The sequence below is a fragment of the Tachyglossus aculeatus genome, chromosome X5 (assembly GCF_015852505.1).
Source record: "Tachyglossus aculeatus isolate mTacAcu1 chromosome X5, mTacAcu1.pri, whole genome shotgun sequence".
In the NCBI taxonomy this organism is placed as follows: Eukaryota; Metazoa; Chordata; class Mammalia; order Monotremata; family Tachyglossidae; genus Tachyglossus; species Tachyglossus aculeatus.
The window spans coordinates 802295-815980 of record NC_052097.1 but is presented as its reverse complement, the minus strand read 5'-3'; the positions used below and the strand labels follow the sequence as shown (position 1 = coordinate 815980).

General features: G+C 57.0%; 1 protein-coding gene across 1 annotated transcript; it reads right to left on the bottom strand.

The window, feature by feature from the left end:
- Positions 1-777: 777 nt before the first annotated feature.
- PHOX2B (paired like homeobox 2B) lies at positions 778-3466 on the bottom strand. The gene is made up of 3 exons (XM_038769353.1): positions 3226-3466; positions 2199-2386; positions 778-1350 (listed from the first exon to the last, which is right to left on the bottom strand). The coding sequence occupies exons 1-3, from the start codon at positions 3464-3466 to the stop codon at positions 778-780; spliced, it is 1002 nt and encodes a 333-aa protein (XP_038625281.1).
- Between the last annotated feature and the right edge of the window lie 10220 nt (positions 3467-13686).

Genomic DNA, 13686 nt, shown 5'->3' with positions numbered 1-13686 from the left:
TCTTTTCGTTTCCTCTGTCCCTGGGTAGTGGCCGCCCGGTTTGGGTATTTGTGTTTGAAGCAAAGTCACTGAGTAGTTCCGGCGCCGGTTCCTCTCTCTTTCTCTCTCTCTCTCTCCGTATAGCCCGGAATCCGCCCGGGTGATAGCGCACCTTAGCCCAGCCGGCTTCGGGGCCCTCGGCGGGCACACGCACGCTGGTACCCCCTGCCCGCTGGGCGTCCCACCCTTGCCCACCCGCCCCGGGACACCCTTCCCTGCCAGGCGAAGCTCGCTGGGAGTGGGAGAGAGGGTCCCGCCCGCCCCGAGCCGCCACGGAGCCCGCGTCCGCCCGGCGGACACAGCCGTTCACTGGCCCGTGGGGTCACCCCCTCTCCCGCCCCGTCTGACGCCTTCCCTGGCCCCCCCCGCGAAGTTTCAGGCTGGCCCCCCCGCGGAGATCCAGGCTGGCACCCTCGCGGAGATCCAGTCTGGCTCCCCCGCGGAGTTCCAGGCTGGCACCCAGGCCGGTGCGCCCGTGGGGACCAGCCACCGCTCACCGGCCCGGTCACCCCCTCGGGGCGGCCCCTGCCCATTCCCTGGCCGCCTCTCCCCCCCCGCCACGCACAGGTGCCCCCGGTGCGGGACCCGAATGCCCAGAGCGCCGGGCCCAGGCGGAACCACCCCCGGCCTCGGGGATTCGGGGTGCGGGAGGGCGGGAGTGTCGGAGCCCGGGGATGCGGGGGGCGGGAAGGAGGGCGGCGGGGGAGGGGGCGGGGGCCCGGGCCGGACCGGGCCCGGTCAGAACATGGTGCCCTTAACGAGCGCAGCCTTGGCACCGCCGGGTCTCTGCAGCGACGACAGGACGCTGGCGAACGGGCCCCCGAGCGAATCGGGGATGGAGGTGATGGGCCCGGGGCCCGGGGCCCAGCCCTGCCCGGGGCCGCCCGCCCCCGCCCCCGCCAGCCCGCCCGCCGCCGCCGCCGCCGCCGCTGCCGCCGCCGCCGCCGCTGCCGCCGCCGCCGCCGCCGCTGCCCCCGCGCCCTTGCCCGGCTCCGGGCCCGGACCGCCCCCGGGCCCCGCCGCCCCCGGGCCGCCCGCGGGGCTGGGACCGCCGCCCGCCCCGGTCCCTCCGCCGCCCCCTCCGCCCCCTCCGCCGCCGCCCCCGCCGCCCCCGCAGCCGCCGGGGTTGGGGTTGGGCCCGGGCCCGGGGCCGCCCGTGCTGTCGGGGTCGGTGCTCTTGGCGTCCTTGCCCTCGTCGTCCCGGGCCGAGTCCGACTTCTTGACCGAGGAGCCGCTCTTGGCCGCCGCCGCCGCCGCCGCCGCCGCCCGCTCCTGCTTGCGGAACTTGGCCCGGCGGTTCTGGAACCAGACCTGGACCGCACGGCCGTCGGGGACGCGGGGGTGGGGGGACACGACGGGACCCGGGGGACAAGGGGCGGGCCCGGGCAGACACACGAGGGGAAGGACGGAAGGACACGGGGAAATGTGGGTGTCGGGGGGCCAGCGGGATCAGGGGGCGGCGGAGGACGCAGGGAGCAGGATGCGGGGGTGGAAGGCGTCGTGGAGGAGACATCGAGGCCATACGGAGGTGCGGAGGGTGGTGAGGGAGGTAGATACGGGCCGCGGATGCGAGGGGGGCAAGGTGGAGAAGAGAGGAAAGAGGAGATTGTGGAGATGGGGGTTATGAGGTGGAGAGATAGGAAACGGATTGGGAAGGAGGTGGGGTGAAGCAGAAGTTTGTGGGGAGGGGAGATTTAGGGGAGACAAGGACCGGCAAGAGAGAAAGGGGAGGCCGGATTAACGTTTATCCCAGGTGAAACCGAAATCCACGTCCCCTTCCCTTCGGGGCGCCCGGCCCGCCCGGCCAGCTGTCCGCCCACCGGCAGGCCGCGGCAGCCTGGATGGACTAGGAGGCGGACAGGCCGGAGGGAAGAGGGACTGGGGGGTGGAGGGGCGGCCCAGCCCGGGGAGAAAGGAGATTTCGGGTGCCCTAAGCGGGGTGAGGTCCCCTCTCCCGGGGGATCCGGGCGGGGGGTCGAGTTGGCGTCCAGCCGGAGGACACGCCATCCCCGCGGCCACAGCCGGATCCCTCTCGCTGGAACTGCAGGGCCGGAGGGCTGACCTTTCCGTGAACTCCGGGGCCTGGCCGGTCGGGGAGAGAGGGGGGTCCCGCAGACCGGGGGTCCCGCAGGGCGGGGGGTCGCCGCCGGACCACGTACCTGGACCCGGGCCTCGGTGAGGTCGATTTTCAGGGCGAGCTCCTCGCGGGTGTAGATGTCCGGGTAGTGGGTCTCGGCGAAGACGCGCTCCAGCTCCTTCAGCTGCGCACTGGTGAAGGTGGTGCGGATCCGCCGCTGCTTGCGCTTCTCGTTCAGGCCGCCGTGGTCGGTGAAGAGCTTGTACGGGACTGCGGGGCGGGGCGGAGGGGAGACAGACGGGTGAGCTCCGCGCGGGCCCCGGGGGGCGGCCGGTGGCCGGGAAGCGGGCCCCGGGGGAGACGGCGGGGCCGGTGGTGGCGGGGAGCGGGGAATCGTGCGGGGCCGGGTGGGGGGCGGCGGGCTCCCGCACCCCGCGTCCCGCCGGTCGACCGGCTGCGGGGGCTCGGGAGGGACCCGCGAGCCTCCAGCCGAAAGGCCGAAAAAAGCGGGAGGCGCGGGAGGAGGCGTGGGAAAGCCCGCATCTTCCACGGAGAGGGGCGAGCCGGCCGGCGGGGAGAAGACCCCTTGAAGATGCCCGGGCAACTTTTCGGTTCTCGGAAGTTCTCGTCGCTCAGAAGTTGGGGAAACTGCTGCGAAATAAAAGTGGGGTGGGGGGAGCCTCCCGCCCCTCTCCCCAGAATGCGGAAGAAAAAAAAAATCGCAAAATGCGCAGGGGCCGAGAAGGAAGAGTAGCCGGCGGCGGCGGCGGCGGGCTCTCGGCTTAAAGACCGCGACATAATGAGCTTTACTCTTCGTTATTTAATTATTTTCTAAGCTTTACGTCTCATCGCAAAGTAAATAAATTATGCCTATCATTTTGGCAGCTTAAGATAATTTTGTTGGCGGTTCGGGTGTGACTAGGATAGTGTAACCCTATAAGTGAATTACCTCTCCCTGCAATCGCTTCTAACGTGATAAATTCTTTCATTTGTGTAAGCAAATTTCGTTTGGTAAATACTAAACACATTTCCATTTTCAAATGCAATCAAGACTTCCTATATACCGGCGGCGCGGCGCCTTCGGCGGCGCAGGGAACCGGAGCGCTTACCTGCCGCGTAGGGGCTGCTCTGGTGGTCGCGCAGGCTGCCCAGGCTGCAGGAACCGGGGGTGAGGGACGGACAGGCGGATGAGGTCCCGAATGTGGTCCTGATGGGGTTATACTGGAAACCACTCGCCTGGCTGCAGGAACTGAAGTCGGCGTAGGCTGAAGCCAGCGTCGACGTGTCCATCCCGGCCATACAGGACTCGTAGGCAGAGGAGTTAAGGTAAGAATATTCCATTTTATACATTGAAAAGGCTCGGGGAAGAGGGCTTGGCCGAGGGGGGTGGGGATGGAAATTCGGCACGGCTCTGGGCAAGGTGGCTGTGGTGGCGAGAGATGCGTACAGCTCCGCGCCCGCTTCCAAACTGGCCTCCTCGCTAGCAGAAGAGCCTAGTTTTTATGAAAAGACCTCCTATGAGAAGCTTAGCCTCAGGTCTCTGGAGCATAGAGTCCTCATAATAAACTCGGCTCTTTCCACTTGGACAATAGCAAAGCGGTTGGTCTTATTGCTGGCGCTTTTTACATGACAATAACTCATCAGTCTATTGGGCTGGCACTGGGGGGAACCTAAGCCGTCTAACCTCCCTATCATTGATTCCTGCATCTCTAATTAGAATTTAATACCACACCATTACGCACCGAGCCCCGACGCTCACTCCTAAGCAGCTCCCTGCCCTTTAATTCAATCACGCTCCTTGGAAATAATGAAAGTTGGGTGACGATTTTCCCTGATCCAATTTCCCCGAGCTTTTAAGCCTTTTTAACTGATCATATACCTTAGGCATAAATTGAGATAGGGTGAGTGTGTGTGTGTATGTGTGTGTGTGTGTGCGTGCGCGGGCGCGCGCGCGTGTGTGGGTGTGCCTGCCCCCCCCTGCCCCCCCGCCCCCTTCATCTCTCCCCACCAGCCCCCGCCCCTTTCCGCCCCCTCCCCTAAAAGGGCCTTTCCATGCTCGCTTAGGAAGAAGAAACGTTGATGTCATAGAGAACCTGTTTTGTAAGGCCGTTACACGCTCAATTTAACAACAAGCTTCCCCCCCCGAAGTGCATGAAATGGTATAAAGCGTTGCGACATTGACGAGGCTCAGACACCCTGTAAAATAGAGCTGGCGAGGCCAGCGGGGGCTCGCTTGGAAGACGGAGAGGGTTTCTTTAAAATACACCTGGCCGAGAGCGGGAGAGGGAGAAAGGGAGAAACTGATTTTTAAAAAAATTGCTTTTTTTCTTCCGAAAAAATTCCGGCAGGCCGCGGCCCCGCGAGTCCTATTGCTTTTGGAAAGAGAGACAGAGAGACATTTGGATTCTAACCAGATGTTTCGAAGATGGGGGCGGAGGAGAGTGCGGGAAACTGGAGCTTATGTGTCTCAATGGGTCGACTGCGTTTTGGGGGTGCAAGGCGGGTGGGGAACCCGGGGGCGGGCGGATTGGTGGAAGCCGGCCGGCGAGCAAGAGGCGCTGCGCGTGGTCTGAAAGATATTTGGTATGATTTCAATGGGTAGCTAATTAGCTTTATTACATTCATTACCCCCCTTTATGGGCTCTGTAACAAGTCAGTAATTAAAGTAACGAACTCGTAAAGCTTTTATGGGGGCGGCGAGCGAGGCCCCCAGCGTTCACCGAGCGAAGACACTTCTCGCGACCGGGGGAAGGGGAGGTCAGGTGGGGGGTGGGGGGAGGCTCGCTCGTGGGTCCGGGGCTCCCCGATGGGAGGGGGGAGCTGTTTTCAGGGAGAGCGAGAGAGAAAATTCACCGAGGCCAAGAGATAGAGACAGAAACGGAGGGGGAAAGACAGATAAACAGACCGAGAGATAAGACAGATACAAAGAGGCAGAGACACGGAAACAAAGAGATAGAGAGACTTGCAGAGACAGAGAGACGGAAACAGATACAGAGAGACAGGGAGATGGAAAGAGATACAAGAGACAGAGAGATAGAAACAGAACGGATACAAAGAGACAGAAACGGGGGCAAAGAGATAGAGACCAGAGACAAAAAAGATGGATACAGAGATACAAATCCACAGAGAGAAACAGAGCCACAGAGACAGAGAGATAGAAACAGAACGGATACAGAGACATTCATTCTTTCATTCAATCGTATTTATTCATCATCATCATCAATCGCATTTATTGAGCGCTGACTGTGTGCAGAGCACTGTACTAAGCGCTTGGGAAGTACAAATTGGCAAAATCTTTATTGAGCGCTTTCTGTATGCAGAGCCCTGTTCTAAGCTCTTGGAAAGTACAATTCGGCAACAGATAGAGACAATCCCTACCCAACAACGGGCTCACAGTCTATAACGGACAGAGACATATGAACAGAGACCCAGAGACAAAAAGATGGGTGCAGACACCAATCCACAGAGAGAAACAGAGCCACAGAGACAGAAACAAACGGGTACAAAGGGAGAGAAACAGAATGGAGACAGAGACGGATGCAGAGACAGAAAGACGCAGAACAGAGACGGCTCCACAGAGACAGAGACAAAGAGACCCTCCATTTTCGGGGGGAGGAAGGTGCGGGAGTTTGGGGGTCCCCGGCCGGGGGGAGTGGCAGGGCAGTCGTCCACCTGCTGGAGTCGCTCGCCGGTCGGATTCGGTTGCCGGCCCCGGTAAAACGAAAATCAACGCGGCCTCAGGATCCCCGTTCCAGGAAGCCAGCCTAGCGCTGTAAGCGGGATTCTTTGCAGGAGAAAAACGCCACCGAGAATTCGGCCCGGTCCGACCCTATCCAAACCAACCCGATTTGGGGCTAGGGGTAGGGGGCACCACGATCCCGCAGTCTGCTTCCCGGGGATGCAGCAAGCAGGGCGGAGACACTTAATAATAATAATAATTATTATTGTTATTATAGCATTTACTAAACGCTCACTATATACCACGTTCTAAGCGCTGGGCTAGGCACAAGGTAATCAGTGTGTTTCGTTGTTTGTCTCCCCCTTCTAGACGGTGAGCTCGTTATTGGGTAGAGACCGTCTCTATATATTGCCAACTGTACTTCCCAAGCGCTTAGTACAGTGCTCTGCATACGGTAAGTGCTCAATAAATACGATTGAATGAATGAATGAATGAATGAATGGGGCTCACAGTCTTCATCCCCATTTAATCCCCACTTGGTTTCCTTCGCATTCTCTTCTCCAACACCGGCCCCGATCCCCGTCGGTCCCTCTCCCTCTCCATTCTCCCTGACGCCAGGCTGGGAATGCCGGATCCTGGTGGGAGTTGGGCTGGGGGTGCAGGTGGCGTGTGTGGCGGGGGGGAGGACTCGGAGCAGCTGGTTCCTCCTCTCCAAAACAGGGAGGTGTGAGGGTGTGGATGTGGGGATATTTCAGTGTGTACTTGTTCATTCAATCACATTTATTGAGCGCTTATTGTGTGCAGAGCACAGTACTAAGCGCTTGGAAAGTACAATACAGCAATAAAGAGAGACACTCCCTGCCCACAACGGGCTTATGTGAGTTTGAGTGTGTTTGTTGTCCCTGGGGATGTGTGGAGGTGGGCGGCGCACCCTGTCCCAATCCTCCCTTCCTTTCCAGGACCAACTCTGCCCTTAAGCCTCCTTCCCTGCCTGCCTGCCTCCTCCTCCTCCTCCTCCTCCTCCTCCTCCTCCTTCCTCCACAGTCCCAGGGCTTGGAGTCCCCGTCCCCCTGCCCCCCCCCCCCCCCAGCTCCACCGTCCTCCCCTCCATAGAGCCGGTCGCTGCTGCCCTCTGACACCCCTTCTCGGCCTCAACTTTGCCCGGGCCCGGGCCGCGCGGGTCTGTGCTCTTTCCCCGCGTTGGGGCGGGTCTCACCGCCTCTGACCTCCACGGTCCAGCGATCAACGCGCCGGACTTCATTTCCCTTTGTCGGTAGGAGGTTCATTTCTGCAGTGAACCCCTCCGCCCCTGCCTCCCCCTCCCTTCTTTGGGGCGCGTTTTCCGCGGTCCTGAAGATGAAAGGCATCGGTGGCCTTAACCCTCTTCTTGCCCGGTCCTCTGGGCCCCGCCCCAGCCCCCGCCCCAATTCTCATCCCCTGCCCAGTCCTGGCCCCAGACCCAGCCCGAAACCCAACCCTAACCCCCAGATGCAGCCCTAACCCTATCCCTAACCCCCAGTCCCAAATCCAACCCCGAGGCCCAAACCCTAATTTAACCCCAGCCCCAGCTCTAACCCCAATCCCAAACCCACTCTCAGACACTGATCCAATCTCAAGTCTCGTCCCAACCCCCTACCCTCAACCCAGCCCCAGCCCCAGTCCCGTTCCCGCTCTCAAACAAACAGCATGGCCTAGTTGATAGAGCCCGGACCCGGGAGTCAGAGGGTCGAGGGTTCTAATCCCAGCTCCGCCACTTGTCTGCCGTGTGACCTTGGGTAAATCACTTCACTTCTCTGGGCCTCAGCTACCTCATCTATAGACTGGGGACTGAGTCTGTGAGCCCCACATGGGACAGGGACTGTGTCCAACCCGATTTGCTTGTATCCACCCCAGAGCTTGGTACAGTGCCTGACACATAGTAAGTGCTTAACAAATACCATCATCATCATCATCCCCAGCCCCAGTCCCGACCTCACTCCTAACCTCCACCCCCAGCCCAGCCCCAACCTCTGTCCCGACCCCCCTCCCAGCCCCACCCCTCCCGGGTCCGGCCTGTTCCCGTTGTCCTTTCTGCACGCGAGCTCTCTCCCCTCAAAGCGTCCCAAATGGCTAATCCGATTAGCCCAACCCGGGCCCAACTGTTCCCGCAGCCTCCACCACGCGCCTGGGCGGGGAGGAGCATCAGCGCTCGGGGATAATCTAATCAAACCGACGGGAAGTGAAACCCACCCGGTTCCCAGTGGCGCAAATAGAATTAGTCGCTACGGCCCCCCGGCCCCTTTTCCCGGACCTGCCCCAGCGGGCCGGGGGGCGAGGATCCGGTGTCCCATCCCCTCACCGTTGTGGGGTGTGTGTGTGGGCGGGGGGAGGTGTTCCCTTAGGACTGGGCCCGTCCAAGAATAAACTCAGACACCCCACCCCTCTCGAACACACTCACGCACACAATCCCAGGACACCCCGCCGAAGAGGGGACGTGATCGCGATTAATAATTAGGGTATTTGTTAAGCGCTTACTATGTACCAGGCACCGTACTAAGCGCTGGGGTGGATACAGGCAAATCGGGTTGGGCACAGTCTCTGTCCCACGTGGGGCTCACAGTCTCAATCCCCATTTTACAGCTGAGGTAACTGAGGCACAGAGAAGTGCAGTGACTTGTCCAAGGTCACACAGCAGACAAGTGGCAGAGTCGGGATTAGAACCCATGACCTTCTGACTCCCAGTCCCGTGGTCTATCCACTCTGTCATACTGCGATTCCCCTGGCTTCCCCGGAGCCATGCCTGGAATATTGGCCAGGGGCGGTGGGAGCCCCCAAGGACCCCCAGCTCCCCTTCCTCGACCTCAAACGGGGTGGGAGTGGAGCCAGGACGATTCCGGATTGCCGGGGGTGGGACCGGCCCGGGGCATCGCGGTCAACGGTTTTGGTGTGGCTTGAAGACGCTGTGGGCAGAGCGCCGACCCGTGCGCTTGGGGCTGCCAGGAGCCAGCGCCCTAGATAGAGGGGCAGTGGATGGAGGTGGTGGTGGGGGCGTATTCCCTGGGCCTGGTTGTCCCCCGAACTCTTCTGATGACATTTTTGTTTTGCAAGTGGGAAGGGAGAGTAGAGAGGAGGAGAGTGTCAGAGGAAACGGAATGTGACGCTGGAAAACCGACGGGTGGGAACAGCCCCGGAGCCGGAACGGGAGGAGGCTGGGCATGTCAGAGTGGATCTGTTTGCGCGCGCGCACGCGTGAGTTTTTTTTTTTTTTTTTTTTTTTTTTTGTGTGTGTGTGTGTGTGTGTGTGTAGGGTGTCCGGGACTCGGGGCAGATACACGGGCGGGAAGTGGGATGGGCTTGATTTGGTTTCCAGTTTGTGGGTGACATTGGTGTTTCCGTGGTCTGCCTCTGGGCAGGTCTTTCTGGATCCTGATCGATGGGGCGGGGAGATTGGGTCTGGATTCGGATCGATGGAGCGGGCAGGTTGGGCCGGGTTCGATTCGATGCGGGGCAGGGAGATGGGCTCCCGATTCGGATCAGTTGCAGGAGCGGGGATGGGCTCGGAGAGGTTCCCTCCACGTCCCCCCGCCCGTGGTTCACCTTGTCGCTGCCAGAATTTTCTTAACTCAGCTAACATCTGCTGGGGTGGGGGTAGGGGGGGAGTGGGGGTAGGGGGCGCCCAGGACTCTCGGACAGCCCCACAGATGTAGCCGTGACATCTGCCCGGGACAAAGGAGGAAAAGAAAAATTCAATTAGGCAGGGATGGCTGTCTGTCTGCCGCCACCCAGAACACAAAAAAGAGACAGGCAAAGAAGCGCTCACTGCTCTTCCTCCAGCCTCTCCCCAGCCTTTCCATCGCCCAGCCCCTCGAATCCCTGGGCCCCTTCCAATCTCCCCCAGACTCTAGCCCTTTAATCCCACCCAGCCACGCGGGGACGGAAATTCGAAAGGGAAATGGACTTGTTTTTTGTTTATATGTTTGGCTTTTTATATGGTATTTGTTAAGCACTCACTATGAGTCAGACGCTCTCCTAAGATCTAGGGTAAGTACAAGCTAATTAGGTCGGACACGGTCCCTGTCCCAAATGGGGCTCACAGAGTAAGTAAGAAGGAGAACAGGTTTTTAGTACCTATTTTACAGTTAACTGAAGAGAAGTAGAGTCACTTGCCCAGGGTCACAGAGCAAGCGATTGGCAGAGCCGGCATTAAAGCCCAGGTGCTCAGACTCCCAAGCCCGTGCTCTTTCCATTAGGCCAGGCTGCTTCTTATGTTCCCCATGGGATGCTCCGGGTGAGGCTGGGGGTCCCCACTCCAGGTCGCAGAGGAGGGAACCCTCCAGGAAGATACGATGAGGAGGCGGCAGCCGGAGGGGCAAGGGCGGGGGCTTTTCTGCCGGGATCCCCTAAGGCGGGGGTCTGCACAGAGGAGTCGCGGGTAGGCTGCCCTCCTGGACCTGTCCTCGTGGTCACAGCTGGACCATCTGCATCTGGGAGGGATGGAGATGAAACATGGACTGGGATTGGCTCGAGAGAATCGGGGGGCGGGGGTGGTAGGGAGGGTTTGAGAAAAACTGGCAGATGTCAGTTCTGCTGCTGGGGAAGAGGCTGAGCTCAGAGTCATGCAAGTCCTCCTGCCACTTCCAGTTACATCCTGCTTCCTGCTTCCACTTTTGGGCAAAAAACTTCTGCCTCTCCGTGTCTCCCATTTCTGCCTGTCTCCCCCATTTCGGCCCATCTCCCCTCATTATCTACCTGTATGTCTCCCCTGTTTCTGGCTGTCTGTCTCCCCAGTTGGACTGTAAGCCTCAAGGGCAAGAAGTCTGTGTTGGGCTTCGGTTGTATTATTCTAATTTATTTATTTATATTAATATCTGTCTCCCTTTCTAGGCTGTAAGCTTGTAGTGGGCAGAGAACATGTCTACCAACTCTGCTATATTGTAGTCTCCCAAGCACTAGTACAGTGCTCAGCACACAGTAAGCGCTGAATAAATATGACGGATTGATTGATTGATCCCAAGCACTTAGGACAACAGAAGTCTGCATTTAGAAAGAACTCAGAAAATACCATTGATTGATGGGCTGATTGATTGATTGATTACTAAACTCTACAAAAACCCTACAAAGTCCTTTTGTGATCTTTCTTTCTTGCCTGCATGACCTTCCCCTCCCTCTGCCCCTCCTCCACAGGCCTTACAGGCTGCTGGAAGATCTTGGTGAAAATCTAATGAGTCCTCCCGGGGATCACCCCCTCCCATCTGACCTTGAATCAGAGCCTGATCCATTTCCTCGGGTTCAGGATCCCGATCCCACTGGACCCATGGGTGTCCAAAGCCTTGGGCAACAGCGTGGCCTAGTGGATATTCATTCATTCACTCATTCAATCGCATTTATTGAGCGCTTACTGTGTGCAGAGCACTGTCCTAAGCACTGGGAAAATACAATTCAGCAACAGAGACAATCCCTGCCCACAAAGGGCTTATAGTCTAGAAGTGGAAGACAGGCATCAAAACAAGTGAACAGACATCAATGGCATCAATATAAATAAATAGAATTGTAGATATGTACATGTCATTAATAACAGAATTATAAATACGTATATATACACACACAAGTGCTGTAGGGTGGAGAGGGTGGTAGAGCAGAGGGAGCAATTGGGGGTGATAGGGAGAGGAACTGAGAGGTCAAGGAGGATTAGGATGGTGTAGGAGTCATTGGATGTGGCAAGAAGAGGTCATTGGTGGGACATCTGGGGCACTGGGGAAGACGGAAGACTGTGAGCTCATTGTGGGCAGGAGATGTGTCTGTTTATTGTTATACAAGTACTTAGTACAGTGCTTTGCACATAGTAAGTGCTCAATAAATACAATTGAATGAATGAATGGAGTAGGGAACCTAGATTTTATTCACCTTATGATTGTAGTGGAATGAGGCTTTGGTCAGAGATTGAGCAGAGGGAATTGAGGGGTCACTGGCCATTGGCACCAGTAAGAATAATATGTGCTTGTAGGCATTTGGGTCAGCACGGGGATGGGAGCTCCACTGTCCACCCGGCTGCCAAAGGATCCACCTGTTTAACCAACAGAAAAACCAAACTGAAGTATTTTTGAATGAAATGAATATATTCCCCACAGTGCCCTAGGGGCTCCTGAAACTGCCAGAGGGCTGGAGCAGTTTTTCCCCACCCCCTCACCCTCCTCTCTTCTTATTTCCCCACTCTTTCCTCTTCATCCTTTCTCGCCTTCCCCCCCACCCCCTTTCCTCCACTTTATCTTCCAGTCCATCTTCTGGTCACCTGAGCTTTTCCAAAGTCCAGGCCAGTCCCAGCTGTGAGGGAAATCCTTCCTCATGTCCTGGAAATCCAGGGATAGTGATGTGGAGGAAGTGGTATTAACCCCCTCCGCCTCTTACCTGACCGTGAAGATGAGCTTGACCCCAGATGGCGGTTCACAACTCTGGCCCATCGGCCGCCTGTTTCTGCTGGGCTCTATCAGCTAGTCAGAGAAGATGAAACCAAATCCAGGCATCTGGGGACAAACTCCAGCTTGTGGTTGCATCTCCCACCTCCAGACTCCACTGATTCTGAGCTCGGGAAGAGATCAGGTAAAGGGAGAAGCTCCCAACTCCCCTATACCTCCCATCCTCTCCCACCCCCAGTCAATAGTAGCAACCTTGGAGAAGCAGTGTTGTCTAGTGGACAGGACACAGGTCAAAGAGTCAGAAGGACCTGGGTTCTAATCCCTACTCTGCCAATTGTTTGCTGTGTGCATTTGGGCAAGTCACTGCCTCAGGTACCTCATCTGTAAAATGCAGATTAAGAGCGTGAGCCCCTCGTGGGACATGGGCTGTGTCCAACCTGATTATCTCGTACCTATTTCAGTGCTTAATACAGTGCCTGGCACTTAGTAAGTGCTTAACAAATACCATGAAAACTAGTACTTATTGAACACTTTGTGTAGAGCACTGTACTAAGCACTTGGGAGAGGACAATAGGCTTAGCAGACATGATCCCTGTCCTCAAGGAACTTAAAGTCTAGCTGGGGAGACAGAATTTAAAATAAATTACAGGTAGGGTGAAGCAACCAAGTTACAAAATAGGTACCTAAGTGCTGTATGTGTGGAAGTACTGAGGGGGAAATAAAAGGGCTAGATAAGAAATTAATTAGGGAAATCCTCTTGGAGGAGATGTGATCTTAGAAGGGCTTTGAAGATGGGGAGAGCAGAGCTCTGCCATCAGTGGTGAGAGACAAGAATGAGGGACAGTGAGAAGGTTGGCTTTAGAGGAGGAGAGCATGTGAGCTGGGGCATCACGGGAGAGGAGAGTGGATAAATAGTGGGAGAGTTGATTGAAGAAGAAGATCCTGCTTTCACCCTCCATTTCCCTCCTACCCCTCCCCTTCCCAGATCTGGCATAAGGAACAAGAATTTTAAAAAGTCTTTTATTAAATAGGTGTAAGGTGGTGTTTGGAGAAGTACCAACAGAAAGAGTGAGGTATAGGTGGAATCATGGATGATTTAGTACTGAAGTTTTTTGATATCACTGGGAAAACAAAAGTTTCAGCCGGTGGTGGTAGTAGAAGTAGTTATGGTATTTACTGAACATCCACTGGTGGGATGCACTTTACTAAGATCTTGGGAAGCTACAACAGAAGCAGGAGAATAGTTTCTGCCCAAAGAGTTTCCAAACTATTGGGTGCTTCACAACCAGGGCTAGAAGCCATCCTCAATGAGAAATGATGGTCAGAAGGGAGGCTGGTGGCCTATTATTTTATTGTAAAGTAGTTGAGGACAGGGGTCACATCTTTTACTTCTATCATATATTCCCAACCTTCCCAGTTTGGTCCCCGCAAAGTCTGGTTTCACTTCATCGTGGTTGGAGAGTGCAGTGTACTTTGCCATGTGCTGCCCCATCAGCCTA